General features: G+C 50.8%; 1 protein-coding gene across 4 annotated transcripts in view; it reads right to left on the reverse strand.

Moving 5' to 3' along the window:
* Window positions 1-2380: 2380 nt before the first annotated feature.
* Window positions 2381-24212, reverse strand: part of SPECC1 (sperm antigen with calponin homology and coiled-coil domains 1) — a 362600-nt gene continuing 340768 nt past the window's right edge. For all 4 annotated transcript variants that reach the window (XM_027773699.1, XM_014589605.2, XM_027773700.1 and 1 more), the window contains 2 exons: window positions 20191-20250; window positions 2381-5849 (listed from right to left, as the gene is read on the reverse strand). In XM_027773699.1, the coding sequence (XP_027629500.1) occupies window positions 5760-5849; window positions 20191-20250 (150 nt within the window). In that variant the 3' untranslated portion in view covers window positions 2381-5759. The remainder of the gene's footprint in view (window positions 5850-20190; window positions 20251-24212) is intronic.

A 24212-nucleotide genomic window follows, 5' to 3' on the forward strand; every position in this document is an offset into this window, starting at 1 on the left:
AGCACAGGCACCCTATAGCAAAAACCCAAAAAAAAAAAAAACAAAAAAAAAAACAACCCAAAACAAAAAACTCATACCGGGTGCATGTCTGTGTGTGCCCAAGATTCCAAGAGGAGAATGGAGAAGAGATTGTGGTGTGGCACCCCCCCTCCAGGGGTTGATTTCTTGCTCTCTGTCTCTCTCTATGGTGGGCATATGTGCCCCTATAGCAAAAACCTCTCTTAAAGAAATGTGTAATTTCATTCATGATAGCAGAAGTAAAGTTAGCAAAGAGAGGAGAAATGGCTGCGGTCTTCAGGCGGTCAGGTTTCAGATTTCTCCCCAAGGGTCTTTTCCATTTGCAGTTCTGGGATCTTTAACGTCCGGCTGGAAAGTGCTGGAAAGAATTGTTCACAAGACTGACCTCAGCCCTGACTCCAGGCTGGAGGCTGAGGCATCTGTTCCCTGGAGTTCGATGAAGTCCAAGTCAGATGAGAGTGAGTGGTAGCTGGGTGTTTCCGCCGATGGATCGAAATGATTTATTGAGCAGCTGTTACGCACTGGGTGCGGCCCTGTGAGCACATGACCCTGCCAGCCAGAGCGAAGGAGGACTTGGCGCAGTCTAAGTATCCAACCATCTCACCGGGAAACGGGGAGCCCTGGGGGCCATCCTTCCAGGCTGAGACCACTGCTTGCTGCAGCAGCGGGGGCCAAAGGGCACACTGCACGGCTGCCCCTGGGCCTCTCACCTGCCCGATGAACACAGCTGTTTGCGGGTGGGAGATTCCCCTCCACTGCCATCCAAGGGACCCGAGCTCAGAGAGGCTAAGGACAATGTCCCGGGCTCAGTGCTACCGGTGGCTGCTTCACCCAGGTATGTCTACTTATTTTACTTGTTATTATTAATTTATTAATTTGACCAGAGAGAGACAGAGAAAGAATAGGAAAGTGAGAAAGCAAGTGGCCAGATCCGGGACTTGAACTGCAGTCGCCCATGTGGGAGTCCAGCATCTTTACCAGCATGCAACTTGCCACCCTGGTATGGCTATTTTAAAAAATTCATTTCCTCCATTGAGAGAATGAGAGAGATGGTAACAGGGTCCTCAGGTGTGCTCGCTGGCAGCCTCAGCTGGCCTGGACTGTGGTCACACATGCCTGCAGGGCTGGGGGTCCTGGGACACAAACCCAGGGCCTTTCCCATGGGAGCCCATTGCATTACCACGGGGCTGTCACCTAGTCCCAAGGTACACCAGCCTTTTTTAGGGTATTTGCTGCGGGGCATGTGCGTGAGCCAGTGAGAAGAAAAGTAAGAAATCACCTCCACGGGGGTGAGGTGGGGGTGGGGTGGTGGCCATGCGGCAGTCCCTTCTCTATTCTCCTCTCGAGATTTTGGGCGTACACACACATGCCTGGTACAGTTTTCAAGCCACTGGGTCCAGGACTTGAACCACGGTTGACCATGTGGGAGTCCAGTGCCTTAACCACCATGCCACTTGCTGGCCCTGGTACACTGACTTTTAGAGCATGTGTGCTGAGACAACGCAGTCACGGACCGTCCACAGGTAATTCACCTAGAGGCCCAGGCTCAGAGGACACAGCCTCCCGGGTGGGCCCCAAACAACGGCAAATACGGGAGACCGCTCACAAGTTCCGAGACACCAGGCGCCACTGAGCGTAGACCACCCGTTGTGTGCACGGCTGAGGAGCTGAGGGCGGCTGCAGGCTAGCAGAGGCCGTGTGGACGAGGCCTGTGATCTGGACACAGCTTCTCCTGTCACCTGACCCCCTGAGAGGGGAGCGAGCGGTGGCTGCGCTCCTGGTGGGGCGCCTCCCAAGCCCTCAGCAGAGACAGTGCTGGTCTGAGAGAAGAGGCAGAGCCTGGGCAGAAAAGGCTGCTGGAGGGCGCAGCTTCCCTGGGAGGAGGCCCAGGGTCCTAGGGCGGGGCCTCCTCTCTGCTCCCCTGTGGCCTGGGTTGGTGAATGCTCACTCTGCCGGCCAGGGGACAGGCCACTGGTCTCTGGAGTGGGGACAGTGACCCGACAAGGACCAGGTGCATAAAGACACTTATTTGAAAACAGACTCAAGGGGCCAGTAGGTGGCGTGGCGGTTAAAGTGCGGGACGCCCACATGGCTGACCACAGTTTGAGTCCCGGACCCAGTGGCTTGAAAATCACACCTGGCACATGTGTGCCCAAAATCCCGAGAGAAGGGAGAAGGGGTGCCGCATGCCATCTCCCCCACGGGCTGATTTCTCACTTTCGTTTTGTCCATCTGTCTGTCTCCTCGCCAGAGTACACATGCCCTGATGAAACCAAACCAAAGCTAAACAAAGAAAAAGATTCGCTGCAAGCATTGTTGAAAAAAGACTAACAGCAAAAGTCACTGGAAGAAAACGTCAGCATCAGAGAGAAAGAAAATATATTTATTAGAAATACTCCAGTCACACGTCATACCCTTCCCTGCTCGGGGTCACACGCCTGTCCGCGTGTCCAGGCTGACAGCGCTCGGCGCGGTCTAGCGCGCTGTGGGGCCGAGGCCGCGGCCATGCACCTGCGTTCAGGGGCCGTCGTTAAACTCGGTGAGCTCCCCGGGGTGAGCGGCTCAAAGCCGGGCGGATGCAGATCTTCCATATGCTTTCGGAGAGGCTGCAAGCGTCTGTCCTTTCCTGCATGTCGTCGTTGGTAGGTCATCTCAAATGGCACGCTGACCTTGGGGCAGAACTGCCGGATCAGCGGGTGGGCCAGTGTCGGTCTCCCTTGGCCCAGACTCCACCTCTGCAGGCCACTGAGCGGCCCGCCCGCCCCTCCGAGGAAGCAGGAGGGAGAGGTCAGAGCGCCCCGGGATGTGGTGGCGGGAGGGAAGGGACGCGGCAGATGGCTCAGGGCTCTGGGACGTGTGTTTCTCTCTCCCCTCGACCTCGCTGGTCTCTACCAAAGCTGTAGAGGAACCGAATGGAGAGCGAAAACAAAAGCCCCGCATCATTTCTGAGACGGGGTGGGCCGAGGAGGAAAGTCCCTCAGAACACCGTCCCGCAGACAGGGGCCAAGCACCCGCGCACCCAGGAGGCCACCTGCGAAACGACTCCCAGGCGGAGGACCGAGGAGTTCTGGACATCGTGAACACCCCTGCACTCTTCTGGGCCCTGCCGTTGGCGGCTGTTTTATACACATTATATAGTAAAGAAAAAGGCTCTGCAAAACCACCAGGAACCGTGGATGACTAAGTCCTGGCTGCGGGAAGACGGGCAGAGACTCGGCCGTTGCGGGCGCGGCCGGCTGGGCAGGAGGGAAGGCACACGGCCCCGCCCTGTTTGCTCCGGGTAGATTTCCACACTCACCCTGGCTGAGCTCTTAAAATTGCACCTCCGAGCCCTGCCCTTTGGCCTGCCTGGAGGGGCGGCTTTTCCCAGGACTGCACTTCCCGGAGCTGCTAGCTTTGCTGGCCACTGACAGGGCCTGTCCCTGCACCCCCAAGGCCATCAAGACCCCAGGACAGCAGCAGGGCCATCACGCCGCAGACACCCCATGTTTCCATGGCCAGGACACCACCCCGATCTGCACCACTCACGGGCAGACGCCAGCGGGGGCCTCCTGGGGGTCGCAAAAGAAGTCGCACGTGAGCCGGCTTTCATTTGCTGCTTTCTTTGAACCTAAAGGGACCAGGATACAGGCAAGAACAGATGAGCCTGGGTGAAGGGGTGGGCGTCGTGGGCCCCACTGGAGAGGCGCTGGTGTTGCCGGGAGTGAGGGAGGGCACCAGCAGCACCGGGCGCCAAGACCCCTCGGCCCAAGCTCTTTCTATTCTCATCCCTTGCCATCGGAGAGCCAATCAACACCAACCCCTCCTCGGCCCTCCCAAGACCGCCTGCCACCACCACGCTCAACCCTGGAGGAATCCCGGGGGGGACAATGGCAGCCGAACCCAGCTACTTGGCATACACTTTCCTCCTTCGGTGGCGGGGCGAGGCGAGGGCATGGAGAGGGTGGGAATGCACGGTGGAGGTGACAAAGGACAGGCGGTGAAAGCGCCCGGGACGGCTTTCGTCTGGGTAGGGTCAGGAAAGAGAAGTTAAGTTTGTCCCACTGGCCTTGTGCTTCCATTTGAAAAGGGGCCAGCGAGGTCACGATCGTCCCCAAACAGTGGGCTACACCGCCCGGGGCCTCCCACAGGAGCTCTCTCTCCCCTCTGTGGTTCTCTGCACTGCTGTGGATGCAAGTCCCCTGGAAAACTTGGAAAATGTACAGAATGCGTCCCTGGTCCCCTTCCAGGCACTGAGTCACCAGACCCCAGCCCACCAAAAGTGTTTTCAGACCACTCCTGGGAGACAGAGACAGTGACAGAGCCACACCCAGGGCCTGAAGGCCACATCGCCCGTCACCAGGCAGCTGGGGAGCAGAGCCCCGCGGCCACCTCTGCAGAGCTCATGCCTCTCCCAGGACGGGGGCTGGACCTCAGTGGCTCAGATCAGCAATCAGAGGTTCCCTTTAAACGGCAGCAGCAGTCACTGTGGTTCTCAGGGACAAGCTGCTGAGAAGTCCTTAGTCAGAGGACCGGGGACACAGAGCTACCTGACACCTGCAACAGCAAGGGAAGGGCATTTATGACTCACGTGGCTGTGAGGGGCGTGAGAGCTGTGAGCTTGCTGGCCACGGGTGCGTCTACCTGCCCAAGGACACTGAGGAGCCCCCAGACGGTTTTCTGGGCTGGGTTGAGCATCCCGAGGTGCCAGGCAGCTTCGGGGTAGGCTCTGCGGCCACTGAGAGTGACGGGGAGGACATGAGAGGAAACTGCATTCCTCTCTGTTCAATTCGAGGTGGAGCCAGCACCGGCCACCAGAAGGGCATCCCGCCCTGCACGTGCCCGAGGGCTAACAGGGCCCCGGAGCCCGAGGCAGTGCGGAGCTGTCCCGTCCAGAATCGCCGTCTGCCCACAGAGACACACACGCCCATTCGTCCATAGGCGAGGACGCAGGACGGGTCATTCCTCGCGACCTGCCGAGTTCTACGTGTGGGACCCACGTGCATGGTGGAACAGGTGTGCGCACACTGCAGGTCGCTCCCAGCCCGTGCCGCCCACCCAGGGGAGCTCTGCCGGGTGCGGGCACTCACTGCCCTGGGGGACACCCCACAGACCTTCAGCACAGCGCCCAGGGGCTCGCCTGCATTCTCACAGGCTTTGCTTTTAATCCAAATAATTAAATAAGGGATGGTGAGATCTAAAACGTGGAGGCAAGCTCTGCTGTTAAATCGTTCCCTCAACCTCCAACGCTTTTCCCCAGAAGGCAGGGCCACGGTGTCCCGTCATTCTAGAGCAGACTTTTCCATTTTTCCTTGTTCCGTTTGGCTTTTAAGGAGGTGGGGCAGTGTCCAGGGCAAAGTTATTATTTTTTTTTCTTTTAAAGGCAAAATCCAGGAATTTTTAGTTAAAAAAAAAAAAAGACTCTTTTGGAGGTGCTGTCCTGGCTCTCTGGAGATGACGTGATTGGTGACATGGACCAGGGTTCTCAGGAAATAAGCCTGGGCGTGAGACCTTGGTCTGGAAGACGGGAGGCCCCCCCGTTTCCATGGGAGAGGGAGGCGTCCCGACGTACACCCCAGAGAGCGTCTGCATTTGAGGTGGGTGCACGGTGGAGCCCAGCTCTGTCTCGTTTCCGTGTGTTGGTCAAGTGGATCGAGCTGTCGAACAGCAGGTGCAGAGCAGGTCAGCGGCGAGTGACCAGGTGCTTCCAAGACACTCCCAGGCAGGCGGGTGGGTGGCGGTCAAGTTCCGGGCCCTCGGGCCTACGTCTCGAAGTACTTGTAGATCCGGGCCACGTACTGCATCACGCTCTGCCAGTCAGGCCGGTCCGTGTACAGCATCTCACTGAGCTCCTGCAGGGGAGGGCCACAGGTCACACGGGGACACCACAGACCCCTCCCACTAAGGTTCTCAGAACCAGGTCAGGCACATTCAGGCTGCAAGCCCCCCCTGCACACGGAGGTGTCAGCACGCACAGCACAGACGGTATTAAATACAATGAGTTAAAAGAAAACCCCTTAAGGGGCCCAGCAGGTGGTGTGGTGGTTAAGGTGCTAGACTCCCACAATGCTAACCATAGTTCGAGTCCCAGACCCGGCAGCTTGAAAATCATGCTGGGTGCATGTGTGTGCATGCCCAAAATTCCAAGAGGAGAAGGGACTGAGGCGTGGCCATCCCCCAGCGGGTGATTTCCTTCCCTCTCTCTGTCCTGCTCTGGTGAGTGTGCGTGCCTACGGCAAAAACCTAAAAACAAACACACACACACAACCTCCTCTCTCTCTCTTCCTTTTTTAGACAAGTTCTCACTGCGTCATGATCGTTCTGCCTCAGCTTCCTGAGTAGCAGGGCTACAGACACACACCCAGCTTTCAAGGAGGTGGGTGTCGAACCCGGGCCAGGCACTGCACCCTTTCACACAGGCTCCCTGCCACGGGCTGGGTCAGTCGGCCGCCGTCCCCGTGCCTGCATGCTGCCCGAGGGAGCTGCTGGCCACAGTGACGGGGCGCACAGTTCGCTCACTTCCTCATGCGGCGGACTCTGTGGTGAGCATCTCTGTCCAGTTTCTGTCTGTCGAATTAGTCCCTTACGATAAATTCCTACGGGGACCAGCAGGTGGCATGGTGGTTAAGCCACTAGACTCCCACATGGCCAACCGCAGCATGAGTCCTGAACTGTAGGCTCACTCTCTCACTTTCCTTTTCTTTCTCTGGTGAGTGGGTGTGCCCTATACCAAATTTAAAAAAGAATATTAGTAAAATAATTTTTTTGAGAGGTTTTTGCTATAGGGCGTGTACGCTCGCCAGAAAGACAGAGAGAGACAGAAAGACAGAAAGCGAGAAATCACCCTCCTGTGGGAAGTTCATGTCAGTATCCCTTCTCTTCCATTCTCCAGTCTGGATTTTGGGTATACATACACACATCCCAGCATGAGCTTAAGCCACCGGGTCCGGGACTTGAACTGCAGTTGACTACATGGGAGTCCAGTGACATAGCCACTAAGAAAGAATTGTTTTATTTAAGTTTATTCTTTTTTTTTTTTTTTTTTGCTGTAGGGCGTGTGTGCTTGCCAGAAAGACAGAGACAGACAGAGACAGACAGCAAGAAATCACCCCCCCTCCAGGGGTTATCGCCACACCACAATCTCTTCTCCTCCATTCTCTTGGGATCTTGGGCACGCACGCACACATGCCTGGCGTGAGTTTAAGCCACCAGGCCCAGAACTTGAACCATGGTTGACTACATGGGAGTCCAGCGACATAGCCATTATGCCATCCGCTGGTCTCTAACTTTATTAATTTTTAACTTGACCACAGAGGGGGAGAGAGAGAGATAAAGTGAGAAAGCAAGCTGACAGATGTAGGATTCAAACTGCAGTTGGCCATGTGGGAATCCAGAGCCCTTAACCACCACACCACCGGCCAGACCCAATAAAATAATTTTTATTTTTATTTTTTGGAAAGGTTTTAGCTATAGGACACATGTGCTCACCAGAAAGACAGACAGAGACAGAGAGGCAGAAAGTGAGAAACCCCCCAGGGGGGATGGTCACGCCGCAATCCCTTCTCCTCCATTCTCCTCTCGGGATCTTGGGCACGCACGCACACGCGCCTGGGGTGAGTTTAAGCCACTGGGTGCAGGACTAGAACAGTGGTCAACTACATGGGAGTCCAGTGACATAGCCATTACACCAACTGCTGGTTCCAAAATAATTCTTAAAAAAAAAAAGAAAAATCCTAAGAATGGGATAACCATGGAAGCCTTGAGTCAATTTAAAATGTAAGTATTTATTTTATTAGCATGAAGTATTACCATATAATGTGGGGTTTTTTTTGTTAGTCATTTTTTAGTTTTTGCTAATTTGCCTTTTTTTTTTTTTTGGTTAATTCTGCAATTAAGTGTGCAATGAACAAGTATGAGATTGAGTCCAGGAAGCAATAAGCAAAAGCACTTGGTCCTGAAATTTGTAGCACTGAACATGTTTAACAATTCACTCTGTGGGCTGGAGGTGGCGTGGTGGTTAAGGGCACCGGACTCCCACATGGTTGACCGTGGTTTGAGTCCTGGACGTGGTGGCTTGCTTCTCCCCCCTTTCATTCTGTCCTTCTCTGGTCAAAATAAAATACATAAATTTAAATAAAATAGTTCTTTTACCAAAAAAAAAAAAAAATCACTTTGGGACTGAAGCTGGACTCTTTTCTGGTCACAAGAACAGAGGAGGAAAGGGTCCTGCCGCAGAGCCAGAAAGACGCAGGGGAGGGTAAGGCTAGCCAGGACTAGCTGCGGCCGCTAACGAGCCGTCTGTCCTCTGCGTCAGGAACACCTGATTGACTTGACTGGTTTTGCTCCCTGGTTATGCTAAAAAATTATCAGCATATCATTAGTCACGGGAGCGGGGTGGAAAGGAGTGAGTGGAACACTCCACAGACATACCTGGAATAATTTAAAAAGAAAAAATTTGGGGGGGGCAGCTGTGGCGTGGTGGTTCAGGCCGCTGGATCCCACATGGCCGGCTGTGCAGTCTGAGCCCTGGGCCCGGGGGCCTGAGAAACATGCCTGCGTGTGCGTGCATTGCCAAAATCCCAATAGGAGGGAAAAAAGGAGAGTGGGTTCTGCCGTGTCTATCCCTGATGGGGGTCAGTGCTTTCTCATTAAAAAAAAAAGAAAAAGAAAAAAGAAAAAAAAAAAGATTTTTACAGAACACGAGGATTAAAAAGGCACTGAACTCCCACACTCGGCATGTGTGCCCCAAATCCCAAAGGAGGCTGCACGGAGGAGGGACTGCATGGCCATCCCCTTAGTGATTTCCCACTTGCCCTCTCTCCGTCTCTCTCTCTAATGAGCACATCCCTACGGCAAAAACTTTAAATAAACAAGGAAAATAACATAAAATAAAATGAAGTAAAATAAAAGTCTCTGGCCAGTCGCAGTGGCACAGCGTGACGCGATGCTCCGTGATGCTGAAGCCACTGGGGAGGGTTCTGGGTTTGTGTCTCAAGGTCCCCCATGTGTACCCAGGATCCTGGCTGCCCGATCGTGGTGTGAAGACCCCGTTGGGGTGCCTGTCCCTTTCTTTCTTGCTCAGGATCAATAAATAAATGATACTTATTTTTTTTTTTTTTTTTTTTTTTTTTTTTTTTTTTTTTTTGCTGTAGGGCGTGTGTGCTTGCCAGAAAGACAGAGACAGACAGAGACAGACAGCAAGAAATCACCCCCCCTCCAGGGGTTATCGCCACACCACAATCTCTTCTCCTCCATTCTCTTGGGATCTTGGGCACGCACGCACACATGCCTGGCGTGAGTTTAAGCCACCAGGCCCAGAACTTGAACCATGGTTGACTACATGGGAGTCCAGCGACATAGCCATTATGCCATCCGCTGGTCTCTCACTTTATTAATTTTTAACTTGACCACAGAGGGGGAGAGAGAGAGATAAAGTGAGAAAGCAAGCTGACAGATGTAGGATTCAAACTGCAGTTGGCCATGTGGGAATCCAGAGCCCTTAACCACCACACCACCGGCCAGACCCAATAAAATAATTTTTATTTTTATTTTTTGGAAAGGTTTTAGCTATAGGACACATGTGCTCACCAGAAAGACAGACAGAGACAGAGAGGCAGAAAGTGAGAAACCCCCCAGGGGGGATGGTCACGCCGCAATCCCTTCTCCTCCATTCTCCTCTCGGGATCTTGGGCACGCACGCACACGCGCCTGGGGTGAGTTTAAGCCACTGGGTGCAGGACTAGAACAGTGGTCAACTACATGGGAGTCCAGTGACATAGCCATTACACCAACTGCTGGTTCCAAAATAATTCTTAAAAAAAAAAAGAAAAATCCTAAGAATGGGATAACCATGGAAGCCTTGAGTCAATTTAAAATGTAAGTATTTATTTTATTAGCATGAAGTATTACCATATAATGTGGGGTTTTTTTTGTTAGTCATTTTTTAGTTTTTGCTAATTTGCCTTTTTTTTTTTTTTGGTTAATTCTGCAATTAAGTGTGCAATGAACAAGTATGAGATTGAGTCCAGGAAGCAATAAGCAAAAGCACTTGGTCCTGAAATTTGTAGCACTGAACATGTTTAACAATTCACTCTGTGGGCTGGAGGTGGCGTGGTGGTTAAGGGCACCGGACTCCCACATGGTTGACCGTGGTTTGAGTCCTGGACGTGGTGGCTTGCTTCTCCCCCCTTTCATTCTGTCCTTCTCTGGTCAAAATAAAATAAATACATAAAGTTAAATAAAATAGTTCTTTTACCAAAAAAAAAAAAAAATCACTTTGGGACTGAAGCTGGACTCTTTTCTGGTCACAAGAACAGAGGAGGAAAGGGTCCTGCCGCAGAGCCAGAAAGACGCAGGGGAGGGTAAGGCTAGCCAGGACTAGCTGCGGCCGCTAACGAGCCGTCTGTCCTCTGCGTCAGGAACACCTGATTGACTTGACTGGTTTTGCTCCCTGGTTATGCTAAAAAATTATCAGCATATCATTAGTCACGGGAGCGGGGTGGAAAGGAGTGAGTGGAACACTCCACAGACATACCTGGAATAATTTAAAAAGAAAAAATTTGGGGGGGGCAGCTGTGGCGTGGTGGTTCAGGCCGCTGGATCCCACATGGCCGGCTGTGCAGTCTGAGCCCTGGGCCCGGGGGCCTGAGAAACATGCCTGCGTGTGCGTGCATTGCCAAAATCCCAATAGGAGGGAAAAAAGGAGAGTGGGTTCTGCCGTGTCTATCCCTGATGGGGGTCAGTGCTTTCTCATTAAAAAAAAAAGAAAAAGAAAAAAGAAAAAAAAAAAGATTTTTACAGAACACGAGGATTAAAAAGGCACTGAACTCCCACACTCGGCATGTGTGCCCCAAATCCCAAAGGAGGCTGCACGGAGGAGGGACTGCATGGCCATCCCCTTAGTGATTTCCCACTTGCCCTCTCTCCGTCTCTCTCTCTAATGAGCACATCCCTACGGCAAAAACTTTAAATAAACAAGGAAAATAACATAAAATAAAATGAAGTAAAATAAAAGTCTCTGGCCAGTCGCAGTGGCACAGCGTGACGCGATGCTCCGTGATGCTGAAGCCACTGGGGAGGGTTCTGGGTTTGTGTCTCAAGGTCTCCCATGTGTACCCAGGATCCTGGCTGCCCGATCGTGGTGTGAAGACCCCGTTGGGGTGCCTGTCCCTTTCTTTCTTGCTCAGGATCAATAAATAAATGATACTTATATAGAAAAGACCCCTCGCTAGACCCCGGTGTCGGGACTGCACGCGCAGGCCAGTGTGTGATGTGCCAACATTCTCACGGCAGGAGGGCGGTGAGCACACCAGCACGGAAGAAAAGTGGCGGAGAGCCGAGCACACTGTCCACGAGCAGACCTGCCCCCTCAAGAAATTCGGCAGACGCTCCTCTGCACGACGGGACAGATACGTCGTCCACCGCAGAGAGGATTCAGATAGCCAACCAACATCGTGGATTTTAGGGCCAGCCCTGTAGCCCACTGGTTAAAGGAGCTGGATCCCACATGGCTGACTACGGTTCTAATCCTGGCTCCAGGGCCTTGAAAAGCCAGGGGCATGTTCATGTCTGCCTAAAGTCTTGACAGGACGGAGAAACAGAGAAGGGACTGCAATGTGACCACACCCCACCAGGGAGTGCTTTGAAAAACCAGTGGGCACATGTGTGGATGCCCAAAACCCTGAAAGGAGGGAGAAGTGAAAGAGAAGAACCTGCAGCATGACCATGCCCCGACGGGCGTGCTTTCTCTCTCATCCTCTCTCTGTCTCTCACCTCTCTCTGGTGAGTACACATGCTCTCTACAACCTAATAAAAATTTAAAAAGAGGGAACATTTGCCTGTAAGAACTAATGTAAAACATTACAAGAAAACTGCAGACCAATTTCTCCCATGAACACAGACACGAAAATTCTTAACAAATCTGAGCAAAGTGAATCCACTCATCTATAAAAAGTGATATACCAAGATCAAGCGCAGTTCATCCCAGAAATACAAGGCTGATTCAACACTCATAAATCAATAAGCTTCTTCTTACTAATAGACTAAATAAGAAAGACCACAGATGATCACATTCATGGATGCAGAAGAGGAATGATACAAAATTCGACAATAGTTCATGATAAAGACTCTCAAAAAAAAACTAGGAATAGAAGGGAACTTCCTAGTGAAAGACATGTACAAAACATCCAACAGCGGATGGAATACTCAGTGGTGAAATATTAAACCTATCTCCCCTAAAACTGGAAACGGGTGAGGATGCCGTCTCACCTGTCCTGCTCAGCTCTGCAGTCAAGTTCTAGCTGGCGTAAAGCGAGAAAAAGAAGACAAAGGCACACAGACTGGAAAGGAAGAAATAAAACTGCTTTCGTTGTAGAAGACGTGGCTGTCTATGTAGAAAACCCGAGAGTTTACGTCAAAGTTCAGCAAAGTCTCAGGAGAAAATCGATACACACAAGTCGACTGCTTTCCTCCATACCAGAAAGGAACAACTGGAACTTGAAGTAAGTAGAAACAATACAACTATGAATGCATACAAAGACGCACTGAGGTATAAATCTAACAAAACATATAATGAATCTATTGTGTTGTCAGGAAAGTCATGACACATTTTTGCATAGGAAAACATACGAAAAATATGCCACGACTTTTCTGAAAACTCAATATACGCGTAAAAATACAAAACAATGAGAGACCCAAAGAAATGGAGCTATACGCTATGCTCGTGGATTGGAAAGCTGAGCAGCGTTAAGATGTCAGTTCTTGGGACCGGCAAGTAGCGTAATGGCTATGTCACTGAACTTCCATGTAGTCAACCACGGTTCAAGTCCTGGACCCGGTGGCTTAAAAAAACTCATGCCAGGCGTGTGTGCATGCGTGCCCAAGATCCTGAGAGGAGAATGGAGGAGAAGGGATTGTGGCGTGGCTATCCCCCCTGGGGGGGGATGTCTCGCTTTCCATCTCTCTGTCTCTCTCTCTCTGGCGAGCGCACGCACCCTATAGCAAAAACCTCTAAAAAAAAAAAAAATGTCAGTTCTTCCCTTGAGAGCTGGTGCACTGCAATCTCAATCAAACTGCCTGTAAGCTTTTTTTTTTTTTTTTTTTTTTTTGCATAGGTATCAACAAACTGAGTCTAAATTTTAAAATTTTAAATTTTAAAAAGGCAAAACTATTGTGGCAGTCAGGTAGTCTTGTGGTTAAGGTACATTGTGTGTGCATGCCCAGAATCCTGAGAGGAGAAAGGAGAAGGGATTGTGGTGTGGCCATCCTCCTTGGGGAGTGCTTCTTCACTTCTCTTTCTCTCTCTCTCTCTGCTTCTCTGTCTCTCTTTGGTGAGCATGTGCACCCTATCAAAAAGAGAGAGAGAGAGAGAGAGAGAAAGAGAGAGACAAAGATACTAGAATGGCCAAAACAATTATGAAAAGAACAAAGTTCAAGGACACAATTTCAAAATTTTTTTTAAAGCTATGTTAATCAAGATGGGTGTGGTATTGGCCAAGGAACATACTTAGTTCTCTGGACCCAGACAGAGCCTAGAAATAGAACCACGCAAATAACAAGGATTTAAAAAAAATTTTGGCACAGGGTCATGTGCTCATTGGAGAGAGAGAGTGAGAGAAAGGGAAAGGGAGGAAGCACTCTCCTTTGGGGATGGCTGCAATCCCTTCTCCTCAGCAGGGTCCCACACTGCATCTCCAGCCTTCCCGGCCAGCTAGGGTCCTGGGTGCACGTGCCTGGTTGAACAGGAACCGAACACGTGACCTTCCACATGGACCCAGCATCGTTTGAGCAGTGTGTTATGCTGTGCCCCTGGGCCAGCCCTACGTTTGTGATTTAACAAATTATTATAAAGTAAACACTATGAACTATCACTGTTTGGACCAAGATCATCGTCTGCCCCTCAGAAGCCCCCAGAAGTCCTTCCCTGTTCACAACCTGCCATGACTGGCTGGCGTGGGGGGGTTTTGGGAACTTTAAACCCCCCAGAAGCCCTCCCCTGTTCCCACCCTGCCATGACTGGCTGCCGTGGGTGGCTTTCGGAATCTTTTGCATCATTACCATGACAGAGAGAAGGAAGCCCCCACCACACGTCTGAAGCTGAGCCTGGACACAGGGCCAGCTCTGAGTGACTGCAGACGCAGACTAAGTGCTCTTCATAGCCGCTGTGCCAGATCTGACCCAGGGGGCGGATTCTGCCATGCTGTCCGGTGTGGACAGCTGCAGGGCGGACCAGCACTGGGTGTGTGTCCGATTCATGGGACGCTGAAGACGGAACAAGTACAACAGAAGAGAATAATCCACCCAGGGTGAAAATGAACTGGGTTTGGAAAACACTGGCTGAGCAGCTCTTTGATATCTTGCAACTAGCATTAGAAATCTATTATAATTTATAGGGACCAGCAGTTAGCGTAATGGCTATGTCGCTGAACTCCCATGTAGTTGACCGCAGTTCACGTCCTGGACCCGGTGGCTTAAAAAACTCATGCTGGGCGCGTGTGCATGCACACCCAAGATCCCGAGAGGAGAATGGAGGAGAAGGGATTGTGGCATGGTCATCCCCCCTGGGGGGTGATTTCTCGCTTTCTGTCTCTCTGGCGAGCACACACACCCTGTAGCAAAAACCTCTTAAAAAAAAAAAAAAGAAATCTATTATAATTTGTATCGATATTTATATATAGTATTTTTTTTCCTTTTAGAGAGAAAGCAAGAAATTATGGGGGGGTAGTAAGGAGGTGGGGGGTGGCCACACCACAATCTCTTCTCCATTCCTCTCTTGTGATTTTGGGCAAGCACACACACACACACAGACACAGGCACACACACACACACACACACACACACACACACACACCTGGCTTGAGTTTCAAGTATCAGGGTCCAGACTCAAACTGTGGCTGGCCATGTGGGAGTCTAGTTCCTTAACCACTTGCCACCCGCTGGTTCCTACATAATATTTAAGAATTATGTATATTTGATTGTGTTCCTTTACCAGCACATATTTGCTGACAGCAACCTACTATCTGGCAATGGTCTAGGCACTTTGGATTATGAAAAGATGCTTTTTATTTTTAGGTTTTTGCCATAGGGTTCATGTGTTTGCCAGAGACAGAGACAGAGAGACACAGAGAGAGGGTATGTGAGAAATCACTGCCTGGGGGGGATGGCCAGGCCACAAACCCTTCTCCTCCATTCTCCTCTTAGGATTTCGGGCATGTACACACGTGGCCTGGCATGATTTTCAGGCCACTGGGTCTGGGACTCAAACCATGGTTGACCATATGGGAGTCCACAGCCTTAACCACCATACTACCTGCTTGCCCCAAGATTAGATGCCTCTCCACTACTTACAACAGCTAAAGGTGCAAGCGACACAGGGTCCATTAACGGGTGACAAGATGGAAGCAACGCGGTATACACGTGCAACCGGGACAGTGGTTCAGCCTGACGAGGAAGGACACTCTGCCGTCTAACCATGAGCACCCCTCGAGGGCACGGTGCTCAGCGAAGTAAGCCAGGACGAACACCCAGGGATGCCTTACAAGAGGAACCTGGAATAGGGGAATTCACAGGGAAGGAGCGCAGGACTGTGGCCGCCAGGGCCCCGGGGCGGGGCGGGGCGGGGTGGCAGTGTTAACGGGTGCACAGTCGCAGTGTTTTCAAGAGGAATTCTGGAACATGCTTAACACCACCGAGCTGCACACTATAAAATGGCAAAGCCAGGGGCCCAGCCCCATAGCCTAGTGGTTAAAGGAGCTGGATCCCACGTGGCCAACTGCAGTTCAAATCCCGAATCCGGCAGCGTGAAGAACACACAGGGCGCACGTGCCCGTGTCTGACACCCCGACACGATGGTGAGATGGAGAAGGGGCTGCGGCATGACCAGGTCCCACTGGGGGTGCTTTCTCCTCCCTCTGGTGAGCAAACCCTCTGGCAATGAAAACAGGAAGACGGGAAATTTTAGGAGTATCTTACCACAATAAAAATAGAAAAGAAGAGCTCTCTTGCTCCTGGGAGCTCATGGTCCAGCAGGGAATGAGGCAGGGCTACGCTGTATAATCCGACAAGCTAGAACGCAACAAGGCCGGGGCCGCCCCATGCGTGGACGGACTGTTCTCTAAGGGCCCAGCAGGGGGACTCAGAGCGGCCAAGGGCGGAGGCCAGCTCCAGGCCCCCCCAGTGACATGCAGCCCGCTCACAGTTCTGCAGGGGTCTGTGGAAAAGGCCCAGCATGGGGCCCGGCATGTGGTAAATGCAAAAGAATTTTTCCAGGTCACGAAGTTCAAATTAGTGACCTAACACTTGGCCGTGGTCAGACTGCAGAGCAGAACAGGCATGCGTGCCCTAAGGAATCCCTCTGCTGCCCTCCAGGATTCCTGAAAACGGGGCCCTCCCTCCACAGGGAGCTGAAGAGCTCGGTCTGTGTGTGCGGTGGTCGGCCTGTGGGTGTAAAAATCTCTCTAAAAATAAAGGGTCTGTCACAACCCTCCTGCCTCAGCCTTCCTGCTAGGACTGTAGGTGGCCATCACCACATCTTTTTAAAAAATTCTTTCCTTATGAGTTAGAGAGAAAACAGAACAGAAAGCCAATTTGTACCAAGTGGGGAGAGCGGATGGGAGAGAGTGGGTGGTGGAGGGGAGGTGTGAGGTGCAAGGGGAACATCTGACAGACAGGAAAATGTAAAGTTCTCTGTTGAAAAAAAAGGTGGGGTCCTTGATCACAATGCTGAGCAGTGAACTAACCCTAACACTGCTTCAAAACTTCCCATTGAAACAAAACAAAACCCAAATATTACTGCCTTCATGGTTTGAGTGACTTTTAGCTGGACCCACCTGCCTGCCTGCCTTCTCCCTTCTTTCTCTCTTTTTGATTGCCAGGGGGTGCATGCACTCACCAGAGGGAGACAGAGAGGTGAGGGTAAGAGAGGGGGGAAGGGGAGAAAGAACCCCCCAGTGGGATGTGGTCCTACTGCAATCCGGTCTCCACTTCTCCACCCTACTGGGATTCTGGGCATGCGTGCACATGTGCCTGGCATATTATTCAAGCCTCTAGGGCTGAAACTCAGACTATAGAAGGCCATGTGGGATCCAGCTCCCTTACCCACTAGGCCTGCCTGGGTTTTCATTTCTTTTTTTTTTTTGGAGAGGTTTTTCACTATAGGGCGTGTGCGCTCGCCAGCCAGACAGAGAGAGACAGAGAGACAGAAAGTGAGAAATCACCCCCCAGAGGGGATGGCCACGCTGCAATCCCTTCTCCTCCATTCTCCTCTCAGGATCTTGGGCACGCACGCACACGTGCCCGGCGTGAGTTTTAAGCCACCGGGTCCGGGACGCGAACTGCAGTTGACTACATGGGAGTCCAGCGACATAGCCATTACGCCAACTGCTGGTTCCCAGGGTTTTCATTTCTTAAAGTTAGATGCATACCATCAATAATAAAACCCTTCAGCTATTTCCTTCTTTCTTTTTCTTTTTTTCTATCTCTGCTTTGTGTTCTGCATAATTTCCTTATGCTTATCTCCCAGTGAAGTAGTCCTCTCTGCTCAGTGTGGCGACCCATGTCAGTGTTTTTAATTCCAAGTATTCATTCTAGAAGTTTTATTTGATTCTTTTCCAGACTCTTTTTAAAAACAGTAATATGATTTCTACTCTTTTTGCCTCTTTAATATGTTGAAATATAATTAAAAAAAATTTTTGTCAGAGGATGCACGCACTTGCTGGAGAGAGACAGAGATAGAGAGAGAGAAGGAAACGTGAGGAACGGACATGCTGCAGCCCATTCTCAATTTCCCCCCCTTTGGGACTGTGGGCGTGCTCACACATGTATCCAATGCGTTTCTCAAGCGGCCAGGTCCAGGACACGAACTGCACACTTGGCCATGAGGGATCCGGCTACCTTAGTCACCAAGCCACGGGCCGGCCTCAAACATAATATTCTAGTAATCTCTTTCTTACTACTTATTACCCCTAGTTCTGGTAAATAATCTTATTGGTTGCAACTGCTGATAAGCTCAAGAGAAACATTTTCTGGAGTCTTTCGTAATTACGGCTGTGAGCATATTTTTGGCGGTCATTGTACTACCTACCCCAGAGCTTCCTGCAACAGAGAGGGCGTCAGCCCCCATGGATGGCAGACATTTGGACTCCAAACAGACTCCAAACATCACATGGCTCTGTTTTTTTCTGAGCAGGTATTTTTTTTTTTTTTTGGAGAGGTTTTCACTATAGGGCATGTGCGCTCGCCAGAAAGACAGAGAGACAGAGAAACAAAAAGTGAGAAATCACCCCCCAGGGGGCTGGCCACGCCGCAATCCCTTCTCCTCCATTCTCCTCTCGGGATCTTGGGCACGCACGCACACGCGCCTGGCGTGAGTTTAAGCCACCAGGTCTGGGACTTGAACCGCGGTCGACTACATGGGAGTCCAGCGGCATAGCCATTACGCTAACTGCTGGTCCCAAGAGAAGATAATTCTGTCCAGTGGTATTTCTTCATTGAAACAGTGCTACATCACATGTGTCGGACCAACTAGCTAACTCTGTTAGAGATCCCACCTCACAGCTCCAGCCAGGTGGGTTTCCCGTCCATAAGAGGCTGCCGCCGCCCCGCTGTTAGGCACGCACCCGAAGGGCAGGAATCGCCGTGTGGAAGAGGCACTCGCACATTCAGGCTCAGCGCAGAGCTCCTCGCAACAGCGAAGACACCAAACCCACCTCCTTGCCCAACTGAGGGAGGGGTGAAGAAACTGGCCCATGTACTCAGTGCGACACCCAGGAAGAACAGTGAGTTCCGGCACCTCAGACAAAACGGCCGAACGGAGAAGCTGTAATGCTAAGTGAAATAACGCAGGCTATGCAAACACCGAATGCTCCTGCTTCAAAACAGCGTCCTCACTCACTGGCAGACGCCCAAGGACCAGAGGGTCCAGAGACAGAACTGGTGGATATTAGAGGCTGGAGGGGAGGGAGGGGTGGAGAGAAACTGGTTAAGACGGGAGAGTGCATGTCAGCAGTGGACTGGGTTTTGGAACCGTGTGTCACTGTAAAGGCTATGGGTAACAATGAAACCTATACTTCCAAAAGCCCTGAGAGTCCAGATGTGCACCACCAGTGTGGTGTTTAATGCAGATGGTGAATGTGCTTACATCTTTGGCTTAATCAGTGCACACCTGTACACCTGCTTAAAAACTATGCTACAGGGCCAGCAGGTGGCACGGAGGTTAAGGCACTGGATCCCACATGGCCAAATCCATGGTTCAAGTCCTGGACCCAGTGGCTTGAAAATCATACCAGGGATGTGTGTATGTGTGTGTATGCCCAAAATACTGAGAGAATGGAGGAGAAGGGACTGCAGTATGGTCATCCCCCCTGGAGGGATTTCTCATTTACTCTCTCTCCCTCTTTCTCTTTCTCTCTGGTGAGCACATAAACCTTATAGCAAAAACTAAAAAATAAAATAAAATAAAAATAAATAAACAAAAACATACTGTACTGGGTTGGCTCCACAGCTAATGTTTTTTTTTTTTTTTGAGAGATTTTCACTGTAGGGCCCGTGCGCTCGCCAGACAGACAGAGAGAGACATAGAGACAGAAAGCGAGAAATCACCCCCCAGGGGGGATGGTCACGCCACAATCCCTTCTTCTCCATTCTCCTCTCAGGATCTTGGGCACGCACGCACACGCACCCGGCGTGAGTTTTAAGCCACGGGGTCTGGGACACGAACCGCGGTCAACTACGTGGGAGTCCAGCGACATAGCCATTACGCTAACTGCTGGTTCCCTCCACAGCTAATGTTTAAGGAAACCAGATCCCTCATGGCTGGCTGTGGTTAGCATCCACGCCCCGGGAGGCATGATAAACACCCCAGATCCATGTGTGTGTGTGTTCAAAATCCTGACGTGGTGGAGAAGGGGAGGAGGAGGACTGCTGAGAAGGGATTGTAGCAGGCTCTGCCCCCTTAGGGGTGGTTCCCCTCTCCCCCTCCTCTCTCTGTCTCTCGCTGGTTAGCACACGTACCCTTTGGCAATTAAAAAAAAGAAAGAAAGACAAAAAGAAAGAAAGTAGCTAACTAATGAAAAAAAGCGGTATCTTAATGAAATTTTATGATACACATAAAAAAATGAAATTGTGTAGTAGGTGGCATACAATTCTTTCTTATAAACTTAGAATAAGGTATATGAGGATAGAAGACAGAATACTTACCAAGCTGGGTTTGATGCCTACACTTTCAGCTGCTTCAAATGCCAACAAGAGATTCCTTTTCTAGGTTAAAAAAGACAAAGAGACTAGAATCATCAACTAAAAACACACAGGTTTTTAAAGTATAGAATATCAACAGACACTCCCACATAGATGATTTATTATAAAGCAAATGACAATAAATCAAATACGCAAACAATGATCCAGTTGAAGGAGAAAAGGTGGACAGGCTCTAATTGGCACTTAGTGTTACAATATTGACTGATACCTATCAAAGACATGTTTTTTGTTTTTGTTTTTAACAGATCAGCCAGCGGCGTGGAGGTTAAGGTGGATGGATTCCACATGGCTGACTATGTGGATCAAGATCTGGCCCCGGGGCTTGCAAAACACGCCTGGTGTGTGTGCCTGCACGCCCAAAATCCTGAGAGGAGAATGGAGGCCAAAGGATTGCAGCGTGGCCAACTCCCTTGAGGGGTGCTTTCTCCCTTCTCTCTGTTTTTTTTCCTGGCAAGCATAAGCACCCCACAGTAAACTTGAAAAAAAAAAAAAAAGGTAAGGTTGTATTTTTTTTTTTTTTTTTGCTATAGGGTGCATGTGCTTGCCAGAGAGAAACAGAGAGAGAGGGAAAAGTGAGAAATCGCTGCCCAGGGGAGACGACCACGCTGTAATCTCTCTTCCTCAGTCTCCTCAGGACTTTGGACACACACGCACATGGGCCTGGCGTGATCTCCAAGCCTCTAGGTCCAGGAGTCAAACCAGGAAGTTGGTCACGTGGCATCCAGTGCCTTACCCTCCTGTTGGTCTAAAGGTTATTTTCTCCTTTGTCAAACCACGTGACAAACACATTTTACTGTGTAACAATATTGCTTTTTTTGGCCAGAGGGGGCTGGTCACACTGCAATCCCTTCTCCATCTCTCCCTCCTTTTGGGATTTTGGGCACACATGTGCCTGGTGTGTTTTTTGAACCACTGGGCACTCACACCGTGCAGTTAGCCATGTGGGATCTGGGTGCCTCAACCACCCACCCACTGAGCAGGCCCAACAGCAATGCTGTTTAATCACGGTAGTATGATACAAATATAATAATAATGGGGCCTAGCAGGTGATGTGGTGGTTGAGGCACTGGACTCCCACATGGCTGACCATGGTTCAAGTCCTAGACCTGATGGCTTGCTTTCTCCTTCACCCTCTCTTGGGATCAGCAGTTGGCATAATGGGTATGTCGGACTCCCATGTAGTAGACTGCTGTTCGAACTGCAGACCTGGTGGCTTAAACTCATGCTGGGCGCGTGTGCATGTGTGCCCAAGATCCCAAGAGGAAAAGGAGGCCTGGCCATCCCCCCTGGGGAGTGATTTCTCGCTTTCTGTCTCTCTCTGTCTTTCTGGCGAGTGCGTGCGCCCTATAGCAAAAAACTCTCAAAAAAAAAAAAAAGACAAATAAAAGGATCAAAATAATAGACAACTATTAAATAATTAAAAAGTAAACAAATGAAAAAAAAAACCGGTTCCTTTCGCTAATCCTGGTCCTTACAGAGCCATGCCACATTTCTCTCTAGTTCCATGCAGACCCATTTCTTGCTTTCCGAGACAAGGCGTTAGCTACTGACCCCTCTCACGGGGCTCAGGGGGAGCCACGCAGCTCCCCTCCCTTCATTAGAGTCCAGGGCTCATTTTAGTTCCTGTATTATTAGGTCAATAATAGCCTTAAACTTCTATTTTGTTCTATCAGCCGGGAGCAGCACTTCCCGCCTCCACTTCGCATGATAAGAGGTTCCCCATCCTGCTCCACACTGCCCAGTTGCACTCTCCGGCTGCTGAAACTCAGAACGCTTGCCTCCTCCCCTGGAATCACACAGAAGCCTTCTCTTGCCAGGACGGCTCTGAAAGCCACAAACAGCCCACGGCACTACACGGAAGCGAGCTCTGGGTACGATCCCTCCTCCCAAGGTCCCAAGTCGGGATCCCGCGCCACTCAAACCACTTCGAAGGGCTTTTCCTCTTCGTTACCCCACAGCTGCCTCACGCTGCGCCCCCTCTTGGTCTGCCTCGGACTTGGGGGCCCTCTCTTGGAACGTGTGTTTCTCTTTTCTCCTTCCCCCGTGGCCTGGTTTGGATCTTTCTTATTGGAGATGGACTTCAGGCCTCATCTGGCTTCTTCCTCATTCTGACTGCTCTTGTAATTCATGCTCTCCCCGCGGCCCACGCTGACTCCCGCTTCTCATTTTCTCCCGTATCACACCCTTGAGGTCGTAATGACATCATCCTCTGAAATCCTGCAGTCCTCAGGGCCCTCCAGAACCTTCTGTGGATGTCTGAATTACACACACTCCTGTTTCATCAGAGTACGTGTTTCTTAAGGACGGACGTGGGGCAGGAGCCAAAGTATGGCAGCTCAGTGCGGTGCGCAGGGTGCCGATCTCACACGGCTGAGCACAACTGGAATCCCAGCCCTGGGAGCTTGAAACCCCTGTGTGTGTGCGTGTGTGTGTGTGTGTGTGTGTGTGCGCGCGCTCAGAATCCCGACAGGATGGAGACGGTGAGGGACTGCGGTATGGCCAAGCCCCCGGGCAGGTGGTCTCTCTCTGATAAGCACATGTACCCTCAAGCAATTAAAAGAGAAAGAAAGATGGATAGACTTTTAAATCCTAATTTTAGAAAAAAGGAGATAATTCTATAGGTGCTATAGTTTTAATAAAACCAATCAAACTAGGGCCAGCCCTATAACTGAGTAGTTAAGGCAGCCAGAGCCTGCATGGCCAACACGGTACGAATCTTGGTCCTGTGTGTTTGAGAAACATGCCAGGTGTGTGTGTGTGTGTGTGTGTGTGTGCGCCCGTGCGTGTGGCCAAAATCTCGACAGGGTAGAGAAATGGAGAAGAGATCGCAGTGTGACCATGCTCCATTCTTCCCTACTCTTTCTAGTGGGCTCATGCACCCTCTGGACATTAAAAAGAAAAGAAAAGATCTGTGGGACAAACATATTCTGGGTGCATTCATATACAAAAAGTTTTCTTTGGGACCAGGAGTTGGTGTAATGGCTATGTCGCTGGACTCCACGTAGTTGACCATGGTTCAAGTCCTGGACCTGGCAGCTTAAACTCACGCAGGGCGCGTGTGCATGCATGCTCAAGATCCCGAGAGGAGAATGGAGGAGAAGTGACTATGGCATGGCCATCCCCCTGGGGGATGATTTTTTGCTTTCTGTCTCTCTGGCTCTCTCTGTCTTTCTGGTGAGCACATGTGCCCTATAGGAAAACCTCTCAAGAAAAAAAAAAAAGTTTTATTTTTACCATCACACTGGCCTAACAGTTTGGCTAGACAGAGAATTCTAGGTTGCAAATAACCTCCCCTCAGACTGTTAGCAACACTGCTTCACGAGCATTCGGCCTAGCTTGTAGCTTCTCCCTGAGAGTCTTCCTGGCTATTCTCTGGTGTTTTCTCATCCAGATGAACTTAAGAATCATTTGGTCATGCCCCTCTCCACTCCATAACTCATCTCAAAGCCTGAATAAAGGAAAATCCGGTTAAACTGGTATATTAAGTACAACTGACAACCGAATCCGATGTCTGGAGCTGACTCCTCGGCCCACGACCCCATCACAGACCCCTAGTCTTTCCATCTGGCTTCTGCGCTCCCTGACAGCAGTATGACAGACGGACAGAAGTTCAACCCTAAATATAGAAAACAGCCGCCCGTCCCAGGGGACAGCAGGAGAGCAGCCCATGGCGGTGTCTGCCTGTCCTACTGCACGTCTCCATTTATGGGGGGGCCCGGGCAGCTGGCGGAGCATCCGTGTGGGGAACCGCAGGGATGCAGAGGGGGACAAAGGAGTTTCGGTCATCACAATTCAAGGAGAGAAAGCAAACACATTTAGGCCTGTTATTTCCCAGCAGGTCGTGTTGATTCAAGGACAAAGGAGGCCGAGTCTGTTGACGGTGGACAAACACAACCCATTTTCAGGAAGACATGGGTTTTAGAGAGTGTGTGTGTGTGTGTGTGTGTGTGTGTGTCAGGGACCAG

Source organism: Tupaia chinensis, unplaced genomic scaffold (genome assembly GCF_000334495.1).
Source record: "Tupaia chinensis unplaced genomic scaffold, TupChi_1.0 Scaffold000365_1, whole genome shotgun sequence".
Classification (NCBI taxonomy): Eukaryota; Metazoa; Chordata; class Mammalia; order Scandentia; family Tupaiidae; genus Tupaia; species Tupaia belangeri.